Source organism: Gracilinanus agilis, chromosome 4 (assembly GCF_016433145.1).
Source record: "Gracilinanus agilis isolate LMUSP501 chromosome 4, AgileGrace, whole genome shotgun sequence".
Taxonomy (NCBI): domain Eukaryota; kingdom Metazoa; phylum Chordata; class Mammalia; order Didelphimorphia; family Didelphidae; genus Gracilinanus; species Gracilinanus agilis.
Genome location: NC_058133.1, coordinates 491,713,906 through 491,739,884, shown reverse-complemented (window position 1 = coordinate 491,739,884; position 25,979 = coordinate 491,713,906). Strand labels below are relative to the sequence as shown.

General features: G+C 47.1%; 1 protein-coding gene across 1 annotated transcript in view; it reads right to left on the bottom strand.

Moving 5' to 3' along the window:
• Positions 1–25,979, bottom strand: part of RAP1GAP2 (RAP1 GTPase activating protein 2) — a 186,746-nt gene that overhangs the window by 119,116 nt on the left and 41,651 nt on the right. The window contains 1 exon segment of the mRNA XM_044675606.1: positions 8,284–8,368. Within this exon segment, the coding sequence (XP_044531541.1) occupies positions 8,284–8,368 (85 nt within the window).

The window sequence follows — 25,979 nt, the reverse complement described above, 5'->3', positions numbered from 1 at the left end:
AGGAAGGAAGGCTTCTGAAAGAGAGAGAGGAAGAAAGGGAGAGAGGAAAGAAGGAAGGAAGGAAGGAAGGAAGGAAGGAAGGAAGGAAGGAAGGGAAGGAGGGAGGGAGAGAGAGAACAAGCATTTATTGAAAATGGATTGACTGATCCCCAGAAAAAGGTACAGAAAGTTCCTCTTCTTGTCCAACTAAAAGCCCTCCTGCTGCCTCTCAGTTCCATGTCCTCTGCCTGCCCCTCCCCAGAGTCCCCGCTCCACTGACCCATTCCATGTCAAGCAAGGAATCCAGGTAGGAATGGTGCTTCATATCAGGCACACCGTAACAGCTTCAAAGATCTTAGAATGTCAAAGTTAGACTTGAGAGTCAGAGATCCAGGCTCAGAAGAACCCCAAAAGCCATTTAATCCAACTCTTCATTTTACTGAAGAGAATAGGCCCTGAAAGAGAATGGCTCATGAGGTCACAGGCCAACCTAAACTGGCCCAGCTAGAACCAGCCCCCTGCAGACTCCAAATCTTTGGTAGCCTCCCCCAGAAGCCTTCTCTGACCACTCACGTCCATACTTCCTCACCTGATATTCTACAATACTTAAACCTGCCACCAAATCTAGAGCTTAATTAATTTCAGATTATATTTGACGGCTTATTGTCTCTTCTGTCAAACTATCTGAATGCTATTGATGATCTTACATCTTTTATACTCCTGGTCATTTTCTAATAACCACTGTTCCCTTGTAGCAAAGGGTTAAGTAAAATATCAGTCTCTGACAGCACACACAACATTCTGTCCCAGTAGCCCCCCACCTCTCTATAAAGTATGTGGAAGAAACAATAAGGAAGCAATTGGATCTGCTTTACCTAGGAGGGCAGTATGCTTTATCATTATTCTCCCTATTCCCCATCTGCCCTCACTCCTTGGAAAAGAATTGCTCTACCATTTTTGACCTGCATAGCCTTGACCAAGTAAGTCACTTACAATCTCTGGGCCTCAGTTTCCCAATCTGAAAAATGAGGGAGTCTGACTAGATGGCCTCTGAGATCCTTTCCGATTCTCATCTTCTATCAGAATGTTTTCTTACTTTTCCAGTGAAAAATAAGACATGATCACCACACAGATGCTTCACTCTTGCCCTAAGACTAGAGATAAAACGGGATCAGAATCTTTCTCTCATTTCCTCTTGTCCCTGATCCTCACTACTGCCACGGCACCTGGTGTCCACCATCCTGTTATGGAAATGATTTCATATAACATTGTATTTCCAGACTCCAGGACTTTGCATTGGTTGTTTCTCGCAACCACATGCACTCCCATCTCAGCTCTGATTCTCAGAGACATGGTTTCCTTCAGAGATGAGTTTTAGTTCCATCTTCTATAACCCTTCCTGATCCCCACAGCTGTTAGGGCCTCCTTGTGAAAGAAAGTCGGTGGGACAAAGTCGGAAGAAAGCTGGCCTTGGAGCCAAGAGAAACTGAATTTGAGTCTTGTCTCTGACATATACTGGCTGTGGTGTCCTGGGCAACTCATTTAACATCTCAGTGCTCTAGACAACTCTGTAAGGTTCTAAGTGACAGAGAAGATGCCCACCTGCACTGATGCCTAGGAAGGAGTTCCCATTTCCAGTAGGATCAGAGATCTTGTTTTATTCTTATCATATATAGGTAATATATATAATATATGTATTTCAGTGTGTATATTTAAATCTGTCTCTGTCTCTCTCTCCCTCTCTCTGTCCTGTTTCTCTCTTTCTCTCTGTCTCTCTTTGTCTTTCTCTGCCTCTCTCTCTCCCTCTCCCTCCTTTCTGTCTCTCTCTGTCTCTCTCTGTCTCTCTCTGTCTCTCTCTGTCTCTCTCTCTCTCTCTCTCTCTCTCTCTCTCTCTCTCTCTCTCTCTCTCTCTGTCTCTCTCTCTCCCTCTCTTCCTCTTCTCTGTTTCTTCATGTCTGTCTCTCTCTCTGTTTCCCTCCATCTCTCTCAGTGAGGAAACAGAAACTCCTCAAGGACAAGAATGACTTCATTTTTGTCTTTGTATCTCCAGGGTCCATGGCATGTGGTTAATAAATGCTTGTTGATTAATTCCTGGGAGATAACAGTGGCTGTTGGCATGGGATTTCATGGGTCTGAGGTAGTATGTCATAGTGGTTAGAGCACTGAACTTGGAGTCAGGAACACCTGGGTTCAAATCCCTGACCATGAACAAGTCACAACTTGTTGGAGTCCCATTTTCCTCCTAGGTAGATTAGACTAGATGACAGGCAAGGCCCCTTCCAGCTCTAAGTCTCTGATCCGAGAGTCTCAGTGCTACCTCTTACTCCCTTGTTGAACCTGGGCTTCCCTCACTTGTAAGATGAGATGGTTGGATTAGCCAACTTCTAAGATACCTTTTAAAAAAGTAGCCCTTACCTTCTGGCTCAGTATCAATTCTTTTTTTTTTTTTTATTTTAAACCCTTAATTTCTGTGTATTGACTTATAGGTGGAAGAGTGGTCAGGGTAGGCAATGGGGGTCAAGTGACTTGCCCAGGGTCACCCAGCTGGGAAGTGTCTGAGGCTGGATTTGAACCTAGGACCTTCAGTCTCTAGGCCTGGCTCTCAATCCACTGAGCTACCCAGCTGCCCCCCTCAGTATCAATTCTAAGACAGAAGAGTGGCAAGGAATAGGCAAGCGGGGTTCGGTAACTTGCCCAGCAAGTAGCTGAGGTCAGATCCGAACCTAGGTCCTCCCCTCTCCAGGCCTGCCTCTCAATCCACTAAGCCATCTAGCTGCCTCCAAAAGTCAGGTATATTAAGGGGAAATGGTAGGATCACCCTTACTGTCTCTTTTAGTATCAGTTCTAAGACAGAAGAGTGGCAAGGTCTAGGCAAGTGGGATGAAGTGACTTGCCCAGGGTCACACAGCTAAGACGTGAGGCCAGATTTGAACCCAGGTCCTTCCAACTCCAGGTCTGGCACTCTATCCATTGTGTCACCTACCTGCCCCTCTAAGGTGCCTTCTTGCTTAAATCTTGTCAACCTAAACCACTGCCACCATCAACTTAGCTATCAATAAGTTGGGTGTGGGGTGACTTTTTTTTTTTTAATAAGATACTGAGAAAAAAAAGATACAGTGGAGGAAACCATTCACTGTCAACACTTCCCAGCCATGGTGCCATGCCAGAAGGGAAATTGGAAGTCCATCTCTCATTCTCTGGTGTTTCCACATCTCTCTGTCTCTCCATCTTTCTCTGCTCCCTTTTTCTTCTCTCTCCTCTGTGTACCTCCTCTCTCTCTCTCTCTTTCTCTCTTTCTCTCTCTCTCTCCCTCCTTCGATTCCTCCCTCCCTCTCTCTCCTTCTACCCCCCCCCTCACACACACACACACACACACACACACACACACACACACAGAGTCTGCTCTCACTAGGGCTGTCAATTATCAGAGATACCATATGTGGTCCCCTTGTTTGACGCATGAATAAACCAGGGGCTCCATTCCCCACTGAGGGGTGGTCAGGCATTGCCTGTCCCCTCTTGAACACAGCAGAGCTCTCGGGGTGGGAGCAGGGATGCGGGGAGGCCCAGGATTTTCCTCCCTAAAGCTTCATGGTTCCGAGACCCTCATTGCCCCACGTCACTTTCATCATTACACCTCACTGGCTCCTCTCGCTTGCTCTAATTCAAGTGAAAGTCAGTGGGCCTCAGTACCTGGCAGGCAGGCCTAGAGAAGGGAAGGCCCTTAGGTGGGCTGTTCCTTTTGAGGCCTGACCGCCAGGAGGATTAGTCTGGGAACAAAATAATGAGAACACGGCACAGAGCATGGAAAAGCCTGGCAAAGATGGGCAGGATCAGAGCTGTAGGTTGGAAACCAGCTTGGCCACCTACTCATTCATTGGGCCAATTATTCTACCTTGAGGACCTCCTCACCTGTCAAATGAGAGGGTTGTCCCAGATCTCTCTCTCTCTCTCTTTCTCTCTCTCTCTCTCTCTCTCTCTCTCACACACACACACACACACACACACACACACACACACACACACACCACAAGTCTGTAAGCTACTTAAACCCTCTGACCTGAGTGCTAAGACGAGGGGCTGGATAGTCAAGCCTTGGAGATCTCCAGCAACCCTACCTCTATGCTCCAGATGAGCTGCTTTCCATGTGGGTGAACCCTCACTCCACAGCCCTCGGGGACCCACCTCCTCCCAGGTAGCACCAGCATATGGTCGGACAGCATATGGCAGGGTCGACCTGGCTGGTCTTAAGCTCCATCCGCTTCTCTTCTGAGCTTGCTTCCCTGTGGTCCCAGGCAGCTGCTATTCTCCATTGTCCCTCGCCTCCTTCCAAGCTGGGCCTGCTGCCCATTCTCAGCTACAGAGGCAGCTGGGCTCTGGAAGAAAGGATGCTGGATATGGAGTCCAGGAGACCAGGAATCTAGGCCTGGCTGCTACTGACTAGCCGTGTGAGCTCGCTTTTCTCATCTCTAAAATGGAAACAAAAATATTTCCCCAACCTGACTCATAAGAGGTTGTATGGATCCAAAGAAAAAATGAACGTGAAATGCTTTGGAAGCTGCTAATCACTGAATCAATGCCGGGTAACATAAAGAGGAGAAAAAAAAATTCTGCCTTTGTCTCTCTAGTCCACAGCATTGTGTCCAGTATACATGGGAGGCGCTTAATAAATGCCTGGTGAATGGAGGATGTGGAATTGAGGGATCTAAGTTTGTTTGTTTGTTTGTTTTTTAAACCCTTTCCTTTTGTCTTAGAATTGGTACTGAATGTTGGTTCCAAGGCAGAAGAGTGCCAGGAAAATTGGAGTTAAGTGACTTGCCCAAAGTCACAAAGCTAGGAAGCGTCTGAGGTCAAATTTGAACCCAGGGCCTCCTGACTCCAGGTCTAGTGCTTTAACTATTGTGCCACTTAGCTGCTCCTAATTTAAGTTTTAGATAGTTGTCTGGGGCCCTAAATGGTTAATTGATTTGTCCAGAGTCACACAGCCTGAGTATCAGAAGCATGACCTGAGTTCAAGACTCCTCCTCAATTCCAGAGTCAGTCCAACCTTCATCTATTATGCCTGACTGCCTCTTTGCCTCCCTTCTGTAGAGACCAGCCTGTTGAACGGAGCTGAATCTAAGGCCATTTTGTATCACACCCAACCCAGTTCCTTGTTGAGCTCCACATTGTCCTGGGCACCTCCCCAAACGCTGGCGAGCTCCCAGCACATTGCTGGGACGACACAGCAGGCATCCACAGGAGGCTTTCGTTCTCTGAGCCTTCCCCATCATCTCTGTGTGTGCTCCGGCCAGCTTGAGCCATCTGAAGCTTCCCTTGACCCCAGACATATGCCTCAGCTCAGCTCCCGGTGATGGGTCATTCATCCCCTTGTCCTTGCCAACAGCACACACCAGCTTCCTCGATACCGAAGCCCCAGCCAGGGCTGAGACTCTGGGCATAGGCAAGCCAGCTCTGGAACCAAGACTAAGTGGATGGAATAGGTGGAAGGGGAAACAGCAAGAATCGATGGGGCCATTGTAATCAGGATAAGAATCCCTCCAATCTTCCGGCCCTTCCTCCCCTTCTGCTTTTACAAAGTCCATTCCCAGCTTCATGTAATGGTCTCTGCCCTGTAAGGGGAGCCCAGGGCTCTGGCCAGCTGCTGGCATGAGCTCTTTAAGGTCTGCCAAATGCCTGACACTCTTGGCTTGACTGGATCCTAGCAACAACCCTAGAAGCAGTGTTGACATTATCCCTATTTTAGAGGTGAGGAAACTGAGGCCCGGGGAGGGAAAATAACTTGCCAGGATCATAATCTGGCATTCCTTTTCTGGGTCCAGTGCTTGGTTCACTACTCCACACTGAGCAGGGCACCACACGACCTCCATCAGAGGTAGCTCAGTAGGGTGTGTGGAGAACATTGCCATGGGGACACAAGAGAGGCACAGTGGTGACTGCTAAAGTTTAGAATCAAATCCAGATTCTGCCACTTCCAACTTGGTGACCTGGGGCAAGTCACTGACCATTCTATGCCTCAGTTTCCTCATCTGTAAAATGAAGGGATTAGACTATTTGGCTTCTGAGGTCCCTTCCAGCTTGAGATTATAAAGCGCTTTGTCTCCATTGGCCTCAGTTTCCTCATCTGTAAAATGAAGGGGGGTTGAGCTATTTAGCCACTGAGGTCCCTTCTAGCTTGAGATCTATGATTCTATAAAGTATTTAGCCTCCATGGGCCTCAGTTTCCTCATCTGTAATATGAAGTGGTTGGACTATTTGGCCTTGGAGTTATGAAGCCTTTCTCAATCCTTCTAAATCTTAGTGCCTTCCCTTTGTGTTTATTATTTCCTCTTTAACCTGTGTCTCCCTCACTAGAACTTAAGCTCCTTGAGGGCAAGGATTATCTTCTGCCTCTTTTTGTAACCCCAGAATTTAACCCAGTGCTTGGCACATAGCAGAGCTTAAATGTTTATGGAATTGGATTGAAAGTCCCAATAAAGCTCTTAGACTCAGTTTCCTCCTCTATGTCAAGGGAAGATTGGACTGGATGGCCTTTGAGGTTCCTTCTAGCTGGAGATGTGATTGTATGATCAGATACCAGAGTTTTCCACATGTGACCTCCTTCATTCCCCCTGAGAACTCAAGGTCTCTAAGGACCATGGCCAGCAGCATTGCATCAGACTTTATAAATCACAAGGCTAAGATCATGGTGTGATGAAGAGAGAACTAAGGCTGGGGTCAGAGGACCTGAACTTGAATACCAGCTCTGCCACCCCTTACCTACGTGATCCTGGGCAAATCACTTAACTTCTGTCTGCCTCAGTTTTCTTAATAGCACCAACAGTAAAGTGGGGATAATAATAATATCTTTCAGGGTTGTTGGAAAGATCAAATGAGATAATATCTGAAAAGTGCTTGGCACATAGTAGGTGCTCAATAAATGCATATTCCCTTCCTTAGTAGGGGGCCAAATGAATAGTAAGCAAACGTAATAAAAGCTTGTTGAATATTGACTGACTAATGGTCTCCCCCAGTGAAATGGAAAGGAGAGAAGTCACACCTTTGCCCAGCCAGAGAAGTCAGGCTATGCCTTGGGGGAAGACACTGGAGCCTGTCCCATCCTCCTCAATGTAGTGCCTCTCCTTCTGGGGGATGCCCCCAGGGGTTGGTGGGGCTTTGGAGCCCAAAGAGATCCTGGTCTGTTTACCCAAAGCACACAGAGGCAACAATGGTCTGAGCTCCTGGATCAGCACTGACGAACCTTTTAGAAATCACATGCCTAAACTACACTTTCAAGCCACCTGTAAGCCCCACCTGCATTGCCCCAGAGAGTGGAGGGAGGAAGTGCTTGCTTTGGGTAGTTGGACAAGAGGGGCAAGACATGAAAAAATTGCCCTCAGGTGCAGTGGAGAGGGGGAACAGAGCAGCCCCCTCCGGCACACCAGGGCACACATGCCATGTCTTCACCAACACAGCCCTAGACATTCTGCCCAGAGCCCTAGTTTATGAGATGAGGGTGGACTCCCTGGGATGGGACAGGCGGATGAGGCAGCCTTGGAGAAAGGTCCTGGCTCTGGGAAGGGAGAGGACATGGCTCTGAGGAGGGGGCTCACGGCCACATTGTGGGGCACAGTTTGAAGCAGTCAGAATAGCATAGGGACTCTGTGACTAGAGAAAAGTCCCTTAGCTTCAGTTTTCTCATCTGTAAAAGGAGGATAATACTGCCCAGGTATGACTTGCTACCTCCTAGGAGTGTCATAAAGATCAAATTAGATCAAGTAAAGAACTCTGCAAACCTTAAAGGACCAGATAAACACCAGCTATTATTATTACTATTATTATTATTATTATTGGTATTGGTATTGTTGTTATTATCTCAAGAGGCTCCCCAGGGTGCTCCAAGAAGACCCAGTCATTTCAGGGGAACACCTCACCCAGACAGAGCCTCCTGTGTCTCTAGTTCTCCTTGAAGACGAGGAACAGCCCTCCCCCTCCCTGCCCCCCAGAAAGCTCCTCGCTAATTATGGGGGCTCCAGCCAACTCCACTCCAGCAGCATGCTCCCTCCCCTGTGCCAGGCACGCCTGGGCTCCCCAATGGAACCTGTTCTTCACAAGGGCCGCCTTAATTGGTCTCCATCTCTGGAGCTGACAAAGTACCTGGAGGGCCCAGCTGTGCCCCTACCAACCCTGGTTCCTCACGAGGGACCAGGCTAAGCTGGACAGGGACAGGAGGAAGAGGAAGGCTGGCTAGGGAGCGTCTGTCCAGGAGGAGGAACCTTCCCCCTCTCCGCCCTCCTCCCCAGACGCTGAAACCAAGTCACTTACCTTCATGGTTGGGGGAGCTGTGAGGGGAGGGGACAGAGGCCGGTCTGGGATGGTCACATCTGGGCTGTTGGCAAGCTCCTGTTTCCTGAAAAGCCAGAGAAGCGCAAGTAGGGTCAAAGGCTGCTTGGTCTAACGCCTCCCTTCCCTCCCTTGGGTAGGGGCGGACAGAAGGACCCGGAGAGGGAGGGGGGCAAGAAAAGGCCATTTGACAGTTCACTGGTTGTGGGAATCTGGGGAGGGGCGCTAGGGTGGGCTGGGAGACATGTCAGAGAACTGGGCTGGCCGCAGGCACTTTGCGCCCCTGTCCAGGGGAGCGGCAGGCGCCATCTGGGAGCCAGTGCCTACCCGCCTAGTGGGCTGCGGATTAAACTGGGCTCAGGTGACTCCCGTGGCCGGGTGCGGGAAGAGAGAGGTGGATAAATAGAGGTTCATTTCCATGGCAACACATTTGCGACAACTTTCCTCCTCCTCCCCGCCCCCAACAACAAACACACATATACACACTCCCCCCTTCCCATCTGGCACTCGCTATTGACCAAAGAGTATTTGTTCATGCACCTCGATGCCCAGATTCAGATAGAATGTGAAGCCTGCCTAATTAGGGTGGGATCGACCCACTCCCGCTGCTGTCACCCAGCAGGACCCTCAGAAAAGCTGACAGGAGGCAGGAGCTGGCCATGGATGGGACCTCCATCACCCAAGGGCTGGGGGAGGAGAGAACCAAGGAACCAGGGCTCTGGGATGGGGTGGGGGAAGGGGGCAGGAGTTGGCACCTGCCATGGAAGAGCCTCTGAAATGCCATGAACATCCCTTCTCTCCCTTCCCAGGGGGACATATTAGAGGCTCATAGAACTAGGGCTGAAAGGTACCTTAAGGGCCATAATGGCCAACTGTCTCATTTCACAGATAGAGAAAGTCAGTGACTTGCCCAAGATCACCCAGGGAGTTTAACCCAGAGGTAGGATCTGAACCCAAGTCTTCTTACTATGATAAGACAATTGCTGAAGAATGTTGCCTACCCTACCAGACACAGTCCAGTGCTGTCTCAATTGGTTTTGCAAAGGGCAGCAGCATAGGACACAGCAGGGAATGACCAAATAATTTAGAGTTACAGAACGTGAGTTAGAATCTTGACTGTATGACCTTGGACAAGTCATTTGCTCTCTCCAGGCTTCAGTTTTACACCTGTAAAACAAGGGGCTTGAGTAAGAGCCAAATGCCCACTAATCTGCATGTTGTCTTCCCCATCAGAACGTGGGTTCTGGCGAGCAGAGTCTGTTCTTGCCTTTCCCACCATTACCAAAACTTAGCCCAGTTGCTGGCTTGTCGTAAATGCCTTATAAATGAGTGCTGAATATTTTAACGTTTCAAAACAACTTAGGAAGGCTTAAGAAATCTGAACAGTGCAAGGACAGCTAAAGATGAAAGCCATCAGCACCTCCTGACAGGTGGGGGAGCTGTTCAGGATTCGGAATAACTCCGGCAGCTCTGGACCAGGCCAGTGTGGGCAGAGGCTCTCCTCAACAATGCATATTTGTTCTCCAGTTTTCATTTTTATTTAATTGTTCAACTGGGGGTGGGGGCAGAAGTAGGAGAGATAATAAACGATTGTAAAAGAAACTGATAAGGGAGCAGCTAGGTGGCTCAGTGGATTGAGAGCCAGGCCTGGAGACAGGAGGTCCTGAGTTCAAATCTGGCCTCAGACACTTCCCAGCTGTGTGACCCTGGGCAAGTCACTTAACCCCCATTCTGCCTTGGAGCCAATACATAGAATTGATTCTAAGACAGAAGGTAAGGGTTAATGAAAAAACAAACCCAGACCTTCACAAGCAGAAGCCATATTCTTGCCTCAGGACTTTCCTAATTAGAAAGCTAAGAGGCAAGAACTGGAGGTTTCCTTCCTCCCCTCTCCCCAAGTGACGGCATCTCCAGTCACCATAATTAAGTCCTTCCTCCTCTCTGTGTAACCGCAGTCTGGGGATGCCTGCCTGTGGGGTGACCAGAACCAGCATCCCATTTGCTACCCCTGTCCAGGGCCCAGATCTCTGAACAAAGCAGGAGCTGGCCAACTCCACCAAAGGGGGAGGTGGTCTCCTGAGCACTGAGGGCCGCTCTCCCAGGGCTCTAAGGCTACTCTGGCCTGAGCGGGCCACCTCCTCTGTCCCCACAGGAAGAGAGGTGACCATCCTCCCCACCCCACTCCCAAGCTGCCAGAAATGCAGATGGCCTAACCATCTGGCTTGCCAGGAAGTCCTCTTCAATCATTCAACCTAAGCCCGTTAGTTCCCCTTTCTCCCTCTGCCTTCCTCTTCCCTTTTCTTCTTCCCTCAACCCTTGAAGGACCACACAACTGCAGATCCAGAAGCCTTGTCCAGCCCCGTCTTTGGCCTGCTACAATATACCTGCCAAGAGGTCGTCCAGCCTCTGCAGAGCCCCCCTCCGACACCAGGATGGAGGATGCTCTGGCCCTCCCCGGGGAAGCCTGGGCCACTTTTCCACGGCTCCAATTATCGAGACTTTTATCGATTTGCCACACTTGAATTCCCACCCATGGCTTGAAATTCTGTCCTCTGGGCCACGTGGAACAAAAGCCCTTCAAAGACGCGGCCCCAGCTCTTGGTCTGCTCTTTCTTTGTCTTTTCTCTTCCAGGCTAAACTCCCCAGTTCCTTCTGCTAGTCCTCCCGTGGCACCATTTCCTCCCATCTGCTAGTATCCTTTCTCCTTATTTACCTTGTGTTTCTTTGACTTTATTCTGCTAGGCTTAGATGTACCTAACTTGTCTCCCCCTTTAAACTAGAAGCTTGAAAGGACAGATCGATTCCCTCTTGGATTTTGAACCCCCATCAGTGTGGGCAGCTACATGGCACAATGGACAGAGTGCCAGGTCTGGAGTCAGAAGGACTCGTTTCCTGAGTTCAGATCTGGCCTGAGACACTACCTAGCTAGGTGACCCTGAGCAAGTCACTTGATCTTGTTAGGCTGTTTCCTCATCTGTAAGATGAGCTGGAGAAGGAAATGGCAAACTGCTTTAGTATCTGGCTATGTGACTCTGGGCAAGTTACTTGACTCTGTTGGCCTCAGTTTCCCTATCTATCAAATAAGCTGGAGAAGGAAAACTCTAGGATCTTTGTCAAGAAAACCCCAAGGGGGCAGCTGGGTGGCTCAGTGAATTGAGAGCCAGGCCTAGAGATGGGAGGTCCTAAGTTCAAATTTGGCCTCAGACACTTCCTATCTGTGTGACCCTGGGCAAGTCACTTGACCCCCATTGCCCACCCTTACCACTCTTCTGCCTTGGAGCCAATACACAGAAGTTAAGGTTTAAAATACACAGAAGTTAAGGTTTAAAATACACAGCTGGGTGATCCTGAGCAAGTCATTTAACCCCCATTGCCTAACCCTTCCTGCTCTTTTGCCATAGTACCCTGCTCTTTTGTACTTAGTATGATTCTAGGACAGAAGATGAGGGTTGCTTATTTTTTTAATGTAAGTTGATCATCCTCTCATCATCCTCATCATCCCCTTCTGGAACATTCTAACTTGTTGATGACCTTCCTAAACTGTGCCTCTCAGAACTGCACGTATGGATCAAAGTGGGGCAATCAACCTCCCTCATTCTGGACACTCTATTGTATAACTGGATAGAAGGATTGGAATCAGAGGGCCTGGGCTGACATCTGCTACTAACAGTGTATCATTGAACAAAATACCATTCATTTATTCATTCAACAAGCATTTCCAAGAACATATGCCAGATGCTGGGAATATAGTACAAAAACAAAAAGAAAACGGTCCCTGTCCTCAGGGAGGTTACATTCTATTAGAGAGGAGGAGAAAACACCCAATATGGACCCAGAGAAGTGAATACAAAATAGATACACAGAAATTTTCCAGGGGAAGAGGACACTAGTACATGGAGGAACTAGGAGAGGCTTCCTGTGGGAGGCAGCCCTTGAGATGAGCTCTGAATACAGCAAGAGATTTAAGTGTAAGGGGGGGGGGCAGCTAGAAGGCTCAGTGGATTGAGAGCTAGGCCAATAGGTAGGAGGTCCTGGGTTCAATCTGGCCTTAGACACTTCCTAGCTGGGTGACCCTGGACAAGTCACTCAACCCCCATTGTCTAGCCCTTAACACTCTTCTACATTGGAACTAATACTCAGTATTGATTCTAAGGAGAAAGAGAGAGAGAGAGAGAGAGAGAGAGAGAGAGAGAGATGAGAGTGGGACAGTAACTTTGTTCAGTGAATAGAGAGTGCCAAGCCTAGAGGTGGGAGGTCCTGGATTCAAATGTGACTGCAGACACTTCCTAGCTGTGTGACCCTGGGCAAGTCACTCAACCCCCACTGCCTAGCCCTTAACACTCTTCTGCCTTGGAACACAATAACAAGGCTAAGACAGAAGGTAAGGATTTACCAAAAAAAAGAGGCAAGAATGATGAGTGAGTACATTCTAGGCAAAGGGAAGGCTTGCCTGTGCTATTCTGGACCTCGATTTCTTCATCTGTAAAATACTCTAGTTGGACTAAATGACCTACAAAGCTCCTTCTTTTTCTAATCTTATCCTCCTGGGACTCATATTTATTTTGAGATTTATGAAAACTCGTAGATCTTTCTTTGAAAATATTGTTGCCCACTTTCACATTAACTGAAGCCAGTCATACTTCCCTCCATCCTTGGCTCCTTGACCCCAATACGGCAGGGTACATTTATCCTTATGATGTCTCATTCCATTAGCCCTGGTCCATCATTCTCAGCATGCCCAAATCCTTGGAGGTCCCAGTTCTGTCACTGAAAGCCCTTCCTACTTTGCAGCCTTCTTCCACCGCTCTCCTTCCAAGGATGCTGAGATCCATCAGTACTGATTTCCGTACTGCCCCCCACACAAACGTCTCCATCTCTGGATTCCACTATTTGCTCGGACTGTCCACCATGCCGGGAATGCTCTCCCTCCTCATCTCTGCCTCCGGGATGCTCTGGCTTCCTTCACGTCTCAGCTCACATCTCACCTTCCTCCTTTCTTTGCCTGTATCTTCTCTCGGAGCTATCCTCAACATATCGGGTCTATACCTTGTTGGCTCCTTGAGACCAGAGACTGTTTTTGACTTTCTTTGTATCCTTAGTGCTTGGCACAGTGCCTGGCACACAGTAGGCACTTAGCAGATGCTGGTTAACTAACTGATTCTCCTCATATAGAAGCCTGATAAAGACACCACAATAGAACAACAACAACAACATAAATTTATATATCGCTTAAAGGATTTCAAAGTGATTTATGGACACCATCCCTTTTGGGAAAAAAAAATCAACGAGATGGGGGAGATGTGATTAGATATAAGTTTGTCTGAAAAAGATCTGGGGGTTTTAATGGGCCACAAGCCCCACAGAAGCCAGCAGTGTGATGTGGCTGCCAAAAAAAAAATGAATGCCTCTAGACAGTGTTAAGAAAGGCATAGCTTCTAGGAAAAAGAAAATGATAGTGCATGTGATACTCTGTTACAGTCAGCCAACATCTGGTCTTCAGTTCTGGCCACCTGGGTTTAGGAAGGACTTTTGGTATGTTGGAGAAGGTCCAGAAGAGGGCAGCCAAAACGGGGAAGGACCTGGAGTCCATGCTATGAGCGGACAGGCTAAAGGAACTGGAGATGCTTAATCTAGGGAAGAATCATCTCAGAAAAGGCATGTTAGCTGGCTTCAAATATTTAAAAGGCCCTTCTTATGGAAAAGAAATTGGGCTTTTCCTTGTCCTTATTGTGGTTTAGGCATGTCTGACTTCATGACCCCATTTGGGGTTTCCTTGGCAAAGATGCTGGAGGGGTTCACCATTTCCTTCTCCAGCTCATTTTATAGATGAAGAAATTGAGGCAAACAAGGTAAAATGACTTATCCAGAGTTACACAGCCAGTAAGTGTCCAAGGCTGGATTTGAACTTGGGTTCTCCTGACTCCAGACCCAGTCCTCTCTCCATTGTGCCAATTACCTGCCCTTTGGAATTTTTCTACTTGTCTCTAAAAGGCAGAACCAGGAGCAGATGAGAATTTAAAAAAAGGCAAACGTAGGTTTGATGTTAAGAAAAACTTCCTAACTTTTAGTGCCCCAAATTGAAGTGGGAAGAGGCTTTTGGCCACAGCTAGGGTAGGGATTTCTTTTTGCGAAGCTACAGCTTTTCTTATAAGGGTTTTGTTTTCTTTTTTTATTATTATGATGGAAGAGAAAGAAAAAAGTATGTTTAATTTTTTATATTCATTAAAAAATGAAACCACAAACGGTTGCCTTGTGAGGTGGCAGCTTCTCTCTTGGGAAGCCTTTAAATAGAGGTTGGATGGACACTGGTCATGTATATCATTTAAAGGATTTTTTTAAAATAAACCCTCACTTTCCATCTTAGAATCAATACTGTGTATTGGTTCCAAGGCAGAAGAGCGGTAAGGGTAGGCAATGGGGGTCAAGTGACTTGTCCAGGATCACACAGCTGGGAAGTGTCTGAGGTCAAATTTGAACCTAGGACCTCCCATCTCTAGGCCTGGCTCTCAATCCACTGAGCTACCCAGCTGCCTCCCACTTAAAGGGTTGCAAAGTGCTTTATGTACAGCATCCTATTTGGGGAAAAAAAGTCCAGAAAATAGGGAGGAAAGAAAAAAAGAAATTAAAAAAAAAAAAAGAAGATGGAGGAGATGTGATTAGATAACAAAAAAAAATCTGGAGGTTTTAGTGGGCCACAAACCCAACAGGAACAAGCAGTGTGATGTGGCTGCCAAAAAAAAAAAGGGAATATATTTTGGATGATGTTAAGAAATAGAGATTCCTTTTCCAATCTTGGTTGAATAAAAAGACAGCTGAGGTCCATCTGGATGATAAAAAACCTTTGATCCTCACTCATAATAACCCACTGCGGTAGGTACAATGAATATCCCCATTTTACAGATGATAAAATGGAATAAAATGGAGAGGTTAAAGTGACTGTGTCACACATCAAGTCTGGGACAGGTCCTGAATTCAAGTCTTCCTGCCTCCCAGGCTAATATTCGAGTTATGTATATGTATGGCCTCTCTCTGGGGCCCTCGGAAAGCAAGCTGAGCAGAACAAGGGGCCCAGATCTTCTTCTGTGGTCAGCATGGAGGGGTTGGAGGGGCTCCCGGAGAGGGAATATGAAACAGGAATTGTACTAAATACTCACACTGAGTGGAGAATTTACATCATCTCCCTCTTGGACTCCTTTCTCTTTTTTTGTCTTTAAACCCTTACCTTCCATCAATACCTTGTATTGATTCCAAGAGAGAAGAGTAGTAAGGGCTAGGCAATGGGGGGTGAAGTGACTTGCCCAGGGTCACCCAGCTAGGAAGTGTCTGAGGCCAGATTTGAACCCAGGACCTCCCATCTCTAAGCCTGGCTCTCAAGCCACTGAGCTGCCCACAGCGCTGCTTTCTCCTCTTCCTTCCGGTGCCCTTTGTCTCTCCCTTGCAATTCTCAGAGTCCCTTGAAGTGGGACTCCCCAAGCTCAGAGCAGCCATAATGCCTCCCATTTCCATTAGACTGTAAGCTCCTTGAGGGAAGGGACTGCCTCCTGCTTCTTTCTATATCCCCAGTGCATAGCACAGTGCCTGGCACGTAGTAGATACTCAATAACTATATACTGGCTGATGGGTTTGACTGGCTTCTCCCCAGAGAAGTGGTGGGCTAGGGAGGCAGAATGACGCCTGCATTTTCAGATCTAGCTAACAAACTGATCTGCTTTGTCGGCAGTACTTATTTGTCACGAGGGAGACTTTTTTCGGGGGAGGGGGCTGTGGGGAAGTAGTAACGGTAATGGAAGAAAAGGAAGAGCAGAGAGAATCGATCATTGTTTTCTTAAAGAAGGGGATTCGGAGCCTTCAGATGAAAGCCCAGAAAAACAGAAAGATGAATCCGCCATCTTCTCCCACCAAACCCCAAACAAGACCCTACAGGGTGACTTCCCAGAAAGGCTAAGATCACCCCGTCCTTCCCCAGAGATGACGCCAAGGGAGAATTTTACACAACAGACAACGTTCCAGGAACACGCAGCCCAGGGGTGCTGACTTGCTTAAACAGACTGCCAGGCTCCTCCTAGACGGCTGCTTCAAACCCCCACCCAGGACACAGAGAGGCCCATCCGCCCTCCGGGCAACGTGTCCGCCTTCTCCTTTAAGCTGCGGCCAAAACCTCGCTGGACGCCTAACGCCGAGCGGCTCTTGGCTCCCTCTGCCCCCACAGGGTGCTGTCTCACTTCCAGCCCGTGTGCCCCTGCTGCTGCCTCTGTCTCGTGTCCTTGCAGACAGCAAGCTCTTGGTTTCCATGGCAGCCCCCCTAGCAGCTGAGATAATGGGCCCAGACTGACCGGCTGGCCATCAGGGAGAAAGCGTGAAAGGAACAAGAATTCTGAGACAGGAAGTTCCTCAGATAACGGCAAAAGAACCATCTCTTGCAGCTTTTATACCTGGGTGGAATCAACCCTTTCTGTGAGCCCATCAATTATAGGAGCTAACATTTATTGACTCTGGTGCCCAAGGCCTGGGTTCAAATCCCACCTTGGCCACTTCCTTCCCAAGTGACTTTGGGCAAGTCACCTACTAACACTTCTGAGCTTTAGTTTCCTCACCTGCAAAATAAGAGGCAGGGGTTGGCCTCAATGATCCCAAAGGTTCCTTCCAGGCTTAAAACAAAGTCCCTTCCAGCCTGGAACCTTCCATCACACACGTGCTCTTGATGATACAAGTGTGCAAACATATGAACGAGTGGAGAATAGTGGACTGGAGGAGGCTGAGGAGAAGACGGCCAGAGCCAAAGTATATCGAGAAAGAGATTTTGCATCGGACTAGGATGGAAGGGGCAGAGGAGAGATGTGTGTGTGGAGGTGGGGGGCATCCTCCCTTGGGGGCCTTTGAAAGACAGCCGGGATTGGCTTCTCCTGAATTCAGGGCTATAAAAGGTACACCAGGCTGGACACAAATCCTCCTCGCTTTTTGTAAACTCTCACCTTCCATCAAAAAGTCACTACTATGTATTGGTTCCAAGTTAGAAGAGCAGTAAGGGCTAGGCACTTGGGGTTCTATGACTTACCCAGGGTCACACAGCTAAGGAAGTATCTGAGGCCAGATTCGAACCCAGGACCTCTCATCTCTAGGCCTGGTTCTCCATCCACTGAGCCACCCAGCTGTCCCAATCCTCCTCCTTTTTCAGAGCAGGAGGCTGAGGCTCAGAGAGACACCATGATTTGTCCATGGTTACACAAAAACTGAATGAAGCCATCTAAGGCCAGTCATCACGATTATCCCAACTCCCAGCCCAGAGCTCTCTGGATCTCCTGTTCCACACGGAGAAAATTCAGGACATCCAGGGAGGGAGGAATCCAGGGAAAGGAACAGCTGTGGATTGATGGGTTTGCTAGAGACAGCGGGAAAATGCAGGAGTACCTGAAGGAGCCATGGAATGGAGGCTGAGAAACAAGGGGCCATGAATGAGCCTGGTGGCTGGGTCCAAGTGGGGTACAGCTGACTGCCAATGAGAAGGTGGGATCAGCAAAGGGGCAATCGCCCTGGAAAGGGATGACCAGGGCTTCCTTTCAGGCCTCCTATAGGAGGGCCAAGGCCTCTTAGGGGCTTTTGCTTCCCACGCATTTAATTCTGTTAGGTAAGTCATTTTCCCTCCCCGAGTCTCAGTTTCCTCAGTTGTAAAATGAAGGCATTGGTGGCCTCTGAGGCCTCTCCCAGATCTCAACATTGGGTCCTGGGCTAGGTCTGCCTCAGGCTTTGCCTCCTTCCTCTCTCCCAGCAACCTATTGGGGCAGAAAGTGATCTGGGCTGGGAATCAGGACACCTGGGTTCCATGTCCTGGTGACTGACCACTAGCTCTGTGTCCTTGAGCAAATCCCTTAACAATCGCCTTCTTCACCCTGAAAAAGAGGATCCAATGTCCACCGGACGCTGTGAACAAATGACATAATCAGAGAATGTCGGCTCAAAGGGAACGTGGAAGCTATTTCCTGAGGGCGAGCCTTTCATCTGTCAGAGAGGAATGGGACCCGGAGAAGGCATGGGCTGGGGAAGGAGCCCAGGGAGAAGCTCTGTACTCTGGTGGATCTTAGCTAATAACTGGCTGGTTTGTTTTTCTTGTTTAGTCCTTTTCGGGGATGTCTGATGCTTTGTGACCCCATTTGAGGTTTTCTTGACAGAGATGCTGGAGGGGTTTTCCATGTCCTTCTCCAGTTCATTTTATAGATGAGGAAATTGAGGCAAACAGGATTAAGGGACTTGCCCAGCTTCATACAGCTAAGATACTGGAGTGGCTTGCCATGTCCTTCTCCAGTTCATCTTATAGATGAGGAAATTGAGGCAAGCAGGACTAAGTTATTTGTCATGGGGCATACAATCAGTGTCTGAGGCCAAATTTGAACTCAGGTCTTCGTGACTCGAGGCCTGGCACTTGATCTACTGCACCATCTCTCATTAGAGTAGAATCTTCATTAATCCAAACAACATCTATTAAGCACCAAGTACTATGTTGGAAGCTGGAAATGTTCCTGATTTCAAGGAACTTCCATTCCATGACAGGCCATGGTATGGAGTCAGAAGACCTGAGTTCAAATTCAGATGTTGCCATTTACTACCTTGGGCAAGTCACTTATTCTCTATGGGCCTCCATTTCTTCATTTATAAAATGAAGATGATCTCTAAGCATCATTGCAACTCTAAATATATGATCCTTATTAACGATCCCCTTAAAATCTCCCTTCACTAAGCCAAAACCAGAGAGAGGGACAGAGAGGCCAGCCAGCAAGAAGAGAAGAACAAAGAAAGACAGAAAAAGATCAGAGGGTCACAGTTTGTTTTATTGTTGTTCATCCTTCATTTTCTTTTTTTAAACCTTTGCTTTCTGTCCTAATGACAACCTCTAAGAGAGAAAGGCAAGGGCTAGGCAATTAGGGTTAAGTGACTTGCCCAGGGTCACACAGCTAAGAAGTGTCTGAGGCCTGATTTGAATCCAGGACCTTCCATCTCCAGGCCAGGCTCTCTATCCATTGTCCTACCTAGTTGTCCTCATTATGTTTTCAAAGAGGACCAATGACAGATGCCAAGGGTCATAAATCTCAAGCTGGAAGGAACTCCTAGGAATCATGGAGTCAATTCTACAGATAAGGAAACTGGGGCACAGAACACTTAAGTGACTTATTCAGGGTCACCCAGCTGGCAAGAGTCTAAGGCCAGATTTGAACCCAGGTCTTCCTGAAATCCAAATTCAGAATTTGAGAAATAAGGCATGGAAATTTCCGGGAGATCTTCAGCCTCCTTCCTGATTTAATCACTAAAGCTTGGAGGCTCTTGTAGAGACCAGCTAGTTTCAACTACCTTAATACAGAGAGAGAAACTGAGGCCTAGAAAAATAAAAGGAGTTTCCCTCAGGTCACACAGGATGTTAGTTGTAGAGACAGGACTGCAACCCAGACAGTGAAGAGAACTCCTCCTTTGGGATGACTTAAGAAACTGAGACAAATCCACCAAACACCAAAGGCAAGGGAGTTCTGAGGGCCAAGCACAAAGACCAGAGGCACAGGAGGGGATGCTAAGCAGAGAAGAGATCAGAGCTTGGCTGGGTTCATCAGGGACACTTTGAGCCTTGCTTTGAAGGGAGAGAGAACGGCCAAAGACCCTGAGGATGGAAGAAATCAGGGGGAGCTTCTTCACAAGTGGTAGAGTAGGGCGGAAGAAAAAAGGGCTTTACTCTAGGAAAAAGGCCCAAAACAGGGACAAGAAAAGGAATTCTATTATTCAAATAGCCAGGCACTTCCTGGATGAAATCATTTAGAGATCACTTTTTAAGTGGTTCTCTCTGATTCCAAGAGGAAGAATGCTGTACTATGGGTCACCGATTTTCAAAAGAATCATGCTTAGAAGTCACAAATTCCTGGGAATTTTACAGAGGAGGACACTGACCCTTAGAGACAAAAATGACTGACCCAAGATCTCGTGGTCAATTAGTGGCTGAGTTGGGAGGAGAACCGAGGTCCCCTGACTCCCTAGTCCTGGGCTCTTCCCCATTACCCACACCCTGGCTTGAGTTTTCTAGTTTATCCTGGCTTCAAGAGAGGCTATTCTCATTTCACAGATGAACAAACTGAGGTCTAGAGAAAGGATGTGCTCTGTCTGCCTTAGAGGACTACAGAGGGCTAAAAACATGCCGAGCCCCAAGAGGAGGGAGGCAAAGATTAAGGAATTCTAGCTTAGAGAACATGGTCCATCCATGGACCACAGAAATCACAAAGCAATGGGGCAATTATTAAGAGAGAAGCCAACATCTCTGCTTGGCTATAGAAAGACAGAATTAACTTGGATTAAATGAGGAATTATGGGTATGGAGATGTAGCTAAAGCCTTTACAAAGCCACAGATCAAGCAGAAAAAAAATAACATAAACCTGGCTTTTGGGGCCCCTTGATCTTCTCCTGCCCCTCCTAGAATTTCTGGCTCCTAAAGAATATCACACACTCAGACCAAGAAATGGGTATGGAAAGCATTGATCCCCCCCCCACCCCCAAGCCTGGCCTTAGCTCTAGCAGAGGCATCCATTAGAATTCTAAGTTTAGTCATATATTTATAATGACTGAGCGTAGCCCCCAAAGAAGAGAATTGACATTTTAAAAACACGTTCAGTTGTTTTCAGTTGTGTCTGACTCTCCTTGATCCCATTTGGGGTTTTCTTGGCAAAGACACTGGAGTGGTTGGCCATTTCCTTCTCCAGCTCATTTGACAAATGAGGAAACTGAGGCAAACGGAGTTAAGTGACTGTCCTAGGGTCACACAGCTAATAAGTGTCTGAGGCCAAATTTGAACTCAGGTTTTCCTGACTCCAGACCTATGTGTCGCCCAGCCTCCAAGCTTTTACAAAGGTAAGGGACCATAGGTGTGGAACATGCATATGCTGGTCAGACATGTTTGATTTATTCACTAGTTTTGCTAAGCTGTGGTTTCGTCCCTCCTTTTTTCAAGAGATGATTCTCTGGGGAATAGATGGGGAGAAGGAATATTTGGAAATGAAGGCAAAAGGAAAAAGAAATCAATAAAAACCAGGAAAAAAAACTATGAGAAAAACAATTCTTCTAAATTCAAGGTGTCATTTACCAACCCCTTAGCTTTTATTTTTTTTTTTAATCTTTACCTTCTGTCTTAGAATTCATACTAAGTATTGGCTCTAAGTCAGAAGAGCAGTAAGGGCTTGGCAATGGGAGTTAAGTGACTTGCCCAGGGTCACACAGCTAGAAAGTTTCTGAGGCCAGATTTGAACCCAGGAACTCCTGTCTCCAGGTCTGGCTCTCTATTTACTGAGCCCCTTAGCTGCCCCTCATTCCCTTATCTTCTGTTTATTCTCCCTGGAGATGGAGACAGAGATCCTGGGTTCAAATTAGAGGCTGCTATTTACTACCCTGAGAAAGAGTGCCCAAAGCAGGCAGTGAGAGAGTAGGAAGGAGCCTTGGGGTAGAGAGTCAGTGAATCTCTGGGAGTAGAGAGATATTCTTTCATCTAATGAACCACTCAGGACAAAAATCCTTCTAACAAGACATCGCTGACAGGTGGTCATCCAGGCGTTACGTGGGCACTCCTCGCAGAGGCAGGGATGCTCCCTCGTTAATTAGTCCAGCCCATTACTGGACAGCTCTAATTGCCACTCTGGAAAGATCATGCCAGAAAGAAGACGAGAGAGGTTGGAGGGGCTCATCACATCAGCTCCTTCCTCTCAGAAGCCCACAGCCCTTCATCTTCCTTCCTTTGGCTCTCCCAGGAGATGCTTTCCCTTCTGATGAAGGCAACCAGCTGGGCTCATCCTTTTCCATGCTTTGGCATCTTCTGGGGAAACAAATCCAAGGCCCAGCACCCACGACTTTAGCATCAGGGCCAAGGGTAAAGATAAGCAAGAGGGTACCTGGGTGGATAGAGAGTCAGGCCCAGAGAGAGAGGTCCAGGTTTCAAATCTGAACTCAGGCACTTCCTAGCTGAGTGACCCTGGGCAAGTCACTTAACCCCCATTGCCTAGCCCTTACCACTCTTCTGCCTTGGAACCAATTCCCAGTATTAATTCTAAGATGGAAGGTGATAAGGGTTAAAATAAAGGAGGAGATGAGCTGAAGAGGAAAATGTCTCCATCTTCTATTGGTTTGAAAGAATGAGAGGAGGAAAGTGATTTGACATGAGCCCCAGCAATGGAAGGGAAGAGAGACTTGGAGAAAATAGAACAACAGACCAGGTTTCAGCCTTTAACACTCAGATCTACTCATCATTCAGTGCTAAGACGACTGTAGAAGAAACATGGTGTAGGAGAAATCAATCAGTCATTATTTATTAAATACCTACAATGTGCCAAGCATTGTGCTAAGACTTGCTATTGCAGGAATCTGGGTTCAAATCCAACTGTGGGAAACAGCTAGGTAGCACAGTGGATAGAGAGCCAGGACTGCAGTTGAGAGGCCATGGGTTCAAATCTGGCCTCAGATACTTCCTAGCTGTGTGGTCTTGGGCAAGTCACTTGCCTAACCTTTACCACTCTTCCGCCCTAGAACTGATACTTAATATCAGTTAAAAAAAATAAACCCTTATCTTCTGTCTTGGAATCAATACTGTGTATTGGTCCCAAGGCAGAGGCAGAGAGAGAAAGAGAGAGAAGTGATGGAGATAGCGGGAAAGAGAGAAGAAGAAGAAGGAGGAGGAGGAGGAGGACGAGGAGGAGGACGAGGAGGACGAGGACGAGGACGAGGAAGAGGAGGACGAGGAGGAATGGGAGAGAGGGAGAAGAGGAGAGAGAGGGAGGGAGAGAGGGAAGGAAAAGGGAGGGGAGAGGGAGAGGGAGACGGAGAGTGGGGAAGTTAAAGTACACCTATGCTAGATCCTGGAATAAGGATGTGAAGTAAAGCCAGGTACACTCTGCAGAAGAGGTGGTACATCCAAGAAAGCTAAGTTCACATCTCCTAAGCACTCTAGGCGGGGGCAGGATACACAGGAAACCAGAGCCCCTGCATTAGCTGTTTGTTTTGTTTTGTTTTGTTTTGTTTTTGTTTTTTAAACCCTCACCTTCCATCTTGGAGTCAATACTGTGTATTGGCTCCAAGGCAGAAGAGTGGTAAGGGTAGGCAGTGGGGGTCAAGTGACTTGCCCAAGGTCACACAGCTGGGAAGTGTCTGAGGCCAGATTTGAACCCAGGATCTCCCGTCTCTAGGCCTGGCTCTCAATCCACTGAGCTACCCAGCTGCCCCCTGCATTAGCTGTTACGTGTTATTTGGTGGCAGGTAGGAGGAGGGAGAAGACACAAAAGAAGGAGACAGTCCCCAACATCTGTTCAGGTGCCTCTAAGGTCAGCAGAGGCTGACTGACTTCAGGGTAGGGCTGCAGAATCAAGTAACATGGCATACTTCAGGCTCTCTTATGCAGTAGGACATGGCATCGATACTATTTATATGCACGTGAGGTTGAGGAGACAAGCCAAGGCAGGAAAGTAAAACCCCAAATCCAGAAGCTTTTAGAATGGAAGCTCCTTGAGGGCAGGGGCTGTTCTCATTTTTTCCTTGAATCCCCAGAGCTCAGCACAGTGTCTGGCACATAGTAGGTGCTTAAATAAGTGCATGTTTAACACAACTAATAGGGAAATAGGTTTTACGTGATCATACACGTATAAACTCAGAACAAATTGTTTACCATCTCAAGGAGGGGGAGACAATTTGAATGCTATGATTTCTGGGAAAGAATGTTAAAAATTGTTATTACCTGTAACTGAGAAAATCCATTTTAAAATAGGTGAATGCATGTTTACTAATTGCCTCTAAGACTATCTTCTGTCTACTCTACAAGTATCCTGTATATGTATAGACTTCTCTGGATCTAGCTATCTATCTTCCAGCTGTTCCTACTGTTTCGTTATTATCTTCAACACTCAGGACATAGTAGGAGCATAATAAATGCTTACTGATTATTGATGTCTCCTCCATTACAAGAGGTAACCTTGCTTTCTCTAAGGTACAAAGAAAGCTCCAAACCCTCCATATCCTTATCCTTGTCATCATCTTCATCGCTGTCACACATTTATACAATACTCAAAGGTTTGCGCAACACTCTAACTCAGTGGTCCCCAAACTTTTTTGGCCTGCCTTCCCCTTTCCAGAAAAAATATTACTTGGCCCCTTGGAAATTATTTTTTTTTAATTTTAATAACAATTAATAGGAAAGATAAATGCACCCGTGGCCATCACCGCTTCCCTGGATCGCTGCAGCACCCACCAGGGGGCGGTGGTGCCCACTTTGGGAATCACTGTTCTAATTCTACAAAGTGCTTTGTGTATACTGTCTAATTTGATCTGCAAAGCATTCGAGTTGGTCTCTGGTTCTCTGAGATCTCTCTGGAGCCAAACTACCAACATCCAAGTGTAGGTGGCATTTCCAGATGTCTTTTCTACAGTCTTTATGATCCTTAGGGCACGTGTATCTGGCTTTCTTGTGCATCCCCTCAATGGTACCTAATAAAGGAATGTATTTGGTTTTATTTTGTATGCTCTTACAGTATCTTATTAAAATGGACAGTCAGAGGACCTGGGTTCAAATTCCTGTCTTGGTCACAATTATAAAATCAATTTAATATCTCTGGGTCTCAGTTTCTTCATCTGTCAAATGAAGGGATTGGGCTAGGCAATCTCCACATACTCTATAGTCCAGGCATACTCGCCTCATTATTTCTCACCCATGATGCTCCATCTCCCATTTTCAAACCCTTGAACTGGATCAAATTCATTCCTTCATTGCCTCCAGCTCTGGAATTAATTCTCTTCTCACTTTCACCCCTTAACTTCAGTGGCTTCCTTCAAGTCTTGGATCAAGTGCCACCTTTTGCAAAAGACCTGCTTCCCCCATTTGCTAGTGCTTTCTCCTCTAAGATTAGCTTGTATCGACTCTGCATGCGTGTGATATGTGTTTTTGCAGGTATGTGTTCGTATTATAGACTACTCGTTGGAATAATGACTGCTTGAGGGCAGGGACTGATTTTGTTTTCTCTTTGTATTCTCAGTATTTAGCACAGAAATTGGTACACAGTAACTGCTTAATAAATGCCTATCGAAGGCATCAAGTGATAGCATTTGTACAACCCAATGGAATTGCTTGTTGGCTCTGGGAGGGGGGAGGGAGAGAAAATGAATCATGGAAACATGGAAAAATATTTTTAAAATAAAAATTTTTTAAAAGAGCATCCCTCCCCTGTAGTCCTCAGAAATGGGTTCAAATTAAAATAATAATAATAATAAATAAATGGGGGCAGCTGGTTGGCTCAGTGGATTGAGAGCCAGGCCTAGAGATGGGAAGTCCTAGGTTCAAATCTGGCCTCAGACAATTCCCAGCTGTGTGACCCTGGACAAGTCACTTGACCCCCATTGCCTACCCTTGCTTTGGAACTCTTCTGCTTTGGAACCAATACACAGTATTGATTCTAAGACGGAAGGTAAGGGTTTATACATAAACCCTTACCTTTCACATCCTGAATGTGTCACACACCCACTCAAAAATCTTCAGTAGCTCTCAGATCAAATACAAACTCCTTAGCCTAGCATTTAAGGCCCTTCACAGTTTGTTTCCAACCTACTTTTCCAGCCCTGTTTCCCTTGATTCCCTTTCACGTACTCTCCTTTCTAGCCAAATTGGCCTCCTTGCTGTTTCCCA